The sequence below is a fragment of the Penaeus monodon genome, chromosome 32 (assembly GCF_015228065.2).
Source record: "Penaeus monodon isolate SGIC_2016 chromosome 32, NSTDA_Pmon_1, whole genome shotgun sequence".
NCBI classification, from domain to species: domain Eukaryota; kingdom Metazoa; phylum Arthropoda; class Malacostraca; order Decapoda; family Penaeidae; genus Penaeus; species Penaeus monodon.
In genome coordinates this window covers 37,696,946-37,698,725 of record NC_051417.1, presented here as the reverse complement: position 1 = coordinate 37,698,725, position 1,780 = coordinate 37,696,946, and the positions used below count along the sequence as shown (strand labels likewise).

Genomic DNA, 1,780 nt, shown 5'->3' with positions numbered 1-1,780 from the left:
TTAAAGAGTAAAATACAGTCTGTGGTAATAATAGAGACGTGTTTGCTCATCCGTTTATTTATTCTTTCCATTTTTCTCTAGCTCAACTACAGGAGATTCGGCGCGCCTCTTGGGCCAGAATCATTTGTGATAATTCGGACAACATCCAGGCCGTCCAGCCCCTTGCCTTCCAGCTGACCGGAAGCCAGTTGTAAGTAATTTTAACAGAAATACTCGATTAATGTAAATGAAGCTTCGTTAAGTCTTATTATAACAGTCACTGATAATATATAATTCTGTTAACCTCTTTTTTATTAAAAATATTTTTTTTCCATAGTAATCAGCCTGCCGACTGCCGCGGGCCAATAATCCCAAGACCCAACCTTCAATTGTGGCGAGGAGAGCGCGTGGGTTAGGGAGCTCAATCACATACTCAGTATTACGGTATTTTCATTGGGAATGTCGATTATACAAGATATTTGTAAACCATTAATACTCTTATGTAATCCACCAGTAAATAAGGAACGTTTTCTAAAATGGAAATAAACAGTACATAATAATATATTCTTTTATTTCCCGACACTTTTTCGTGCTTTATTATCATACGCCGTAATGAGTTTATTTTGTTGCCAGTACGACCAGCTAAAGACCCTATCTCACTTTTCCGTCAACATTTGTGCTTCCGCATGAATTTGATCGCATGCATACGAAAAGCATTCCAGATGAAGATGGTAGCGGCCGTTTCCGTCTAATTTTGTATTTTTTTGTATATTCTCGATAATTTCTATATACAATACACATAATTATATTTCTTCAAAATAACGTGATCTATATAAGGATGCTCGTGCCCCCTGCCCAGTATGAGCCATAATTAAATTAATGATTCTCATTTAATGATGTCTATAATTGGTAAGGTGTACATAATATCTGCGATTAGGAAGGATTTGGCTTAAAAGTTTATGTGCATTTATATTTTGTAAATTCCACAAAGGGCGACCGTATAAAGTCATACAGTGGCTGTTACCATTGCTGTTGTAGTCGTGGATTGGAAATTATTGATTATAAAATTTGTTTTAATCTTAATGTCTCTTATCACTGATTTTATATCAATAACATATAGATGACAAAAATGGCCTTCTGATCTCATCTACTACTAAACTTATATCGACACTTTATTCACATAGATTTTATTAAAATCTTTAATTTTCTGTTTCCTAATTTTTTCACACACTACTCTTGTATCTTTCACAACACTTGTATCAAACACTGCAATTTATATCAAACACTTATTTTTCTTGAGCTTATCTCCTACTAAGCGTATTTCGACTCTTTATCTACATAGATTTTCTTACAAAACACCACAAAATGTATTCACACTTCACTCCCTTGTGCACTAAAAAACAGAACCCTTTAAGAAACGCTAGAAAAAAAAACCTAGTTACTAGAGGTGCAAACAAAAAGGTACAAAACCAAAAAATGTGTAATACAGAAAAAAAGAAAACTGCCAAAAAACTAGAACCCCAATTATATATGGAGTAGCTTAGCTCTAACCTGTCTTCCATGTGTGTCGTTGTAGGTGGGGTTTCCTCTCTGGTATTCCTGCCTGTTACTGTTGGCTTGATATCCTCCTTGAGCTCGTCACCTCACTTTTACCGTGTACTGTTTTTTGTTTTCTGAGTCACTATTTTTCACTGAGTATATACTCATGAATTGTAGGTCTGGATAAATGTTGTTCAACCTTTCATGGTAAGCCTGCTGTTCTTCTTCTGTACCTAAAATGCCAAATATATCATTTATATAC

General features: G+C 34.9%; 1 protein-coding gene across 1 annotated transcript in view; it reads left to right on the top strand.

Annotated features, from left to right (window-relative positions):
- LOC119593861 (chorion peroxidase-like) overlaps positions 1 to 539 on the top strand; it is a gene marked incomplete at its 5' end in the record, with an annotated part of 4,826 nt that extends 4,287 nt beyond the window's left edge. Inside the window, 2 exon segments of the mRNA XM_037942891.1 lie at positions 82 to 190; positions 317 to 539. Of these exon segments, the coding sequence (XP_037798819.1) occupies positions 82 to 190; positions 317 to 395 (188 nt within the window).
- Positions 540 to 1,780: the final 1,241 nt, after the last annotated feature.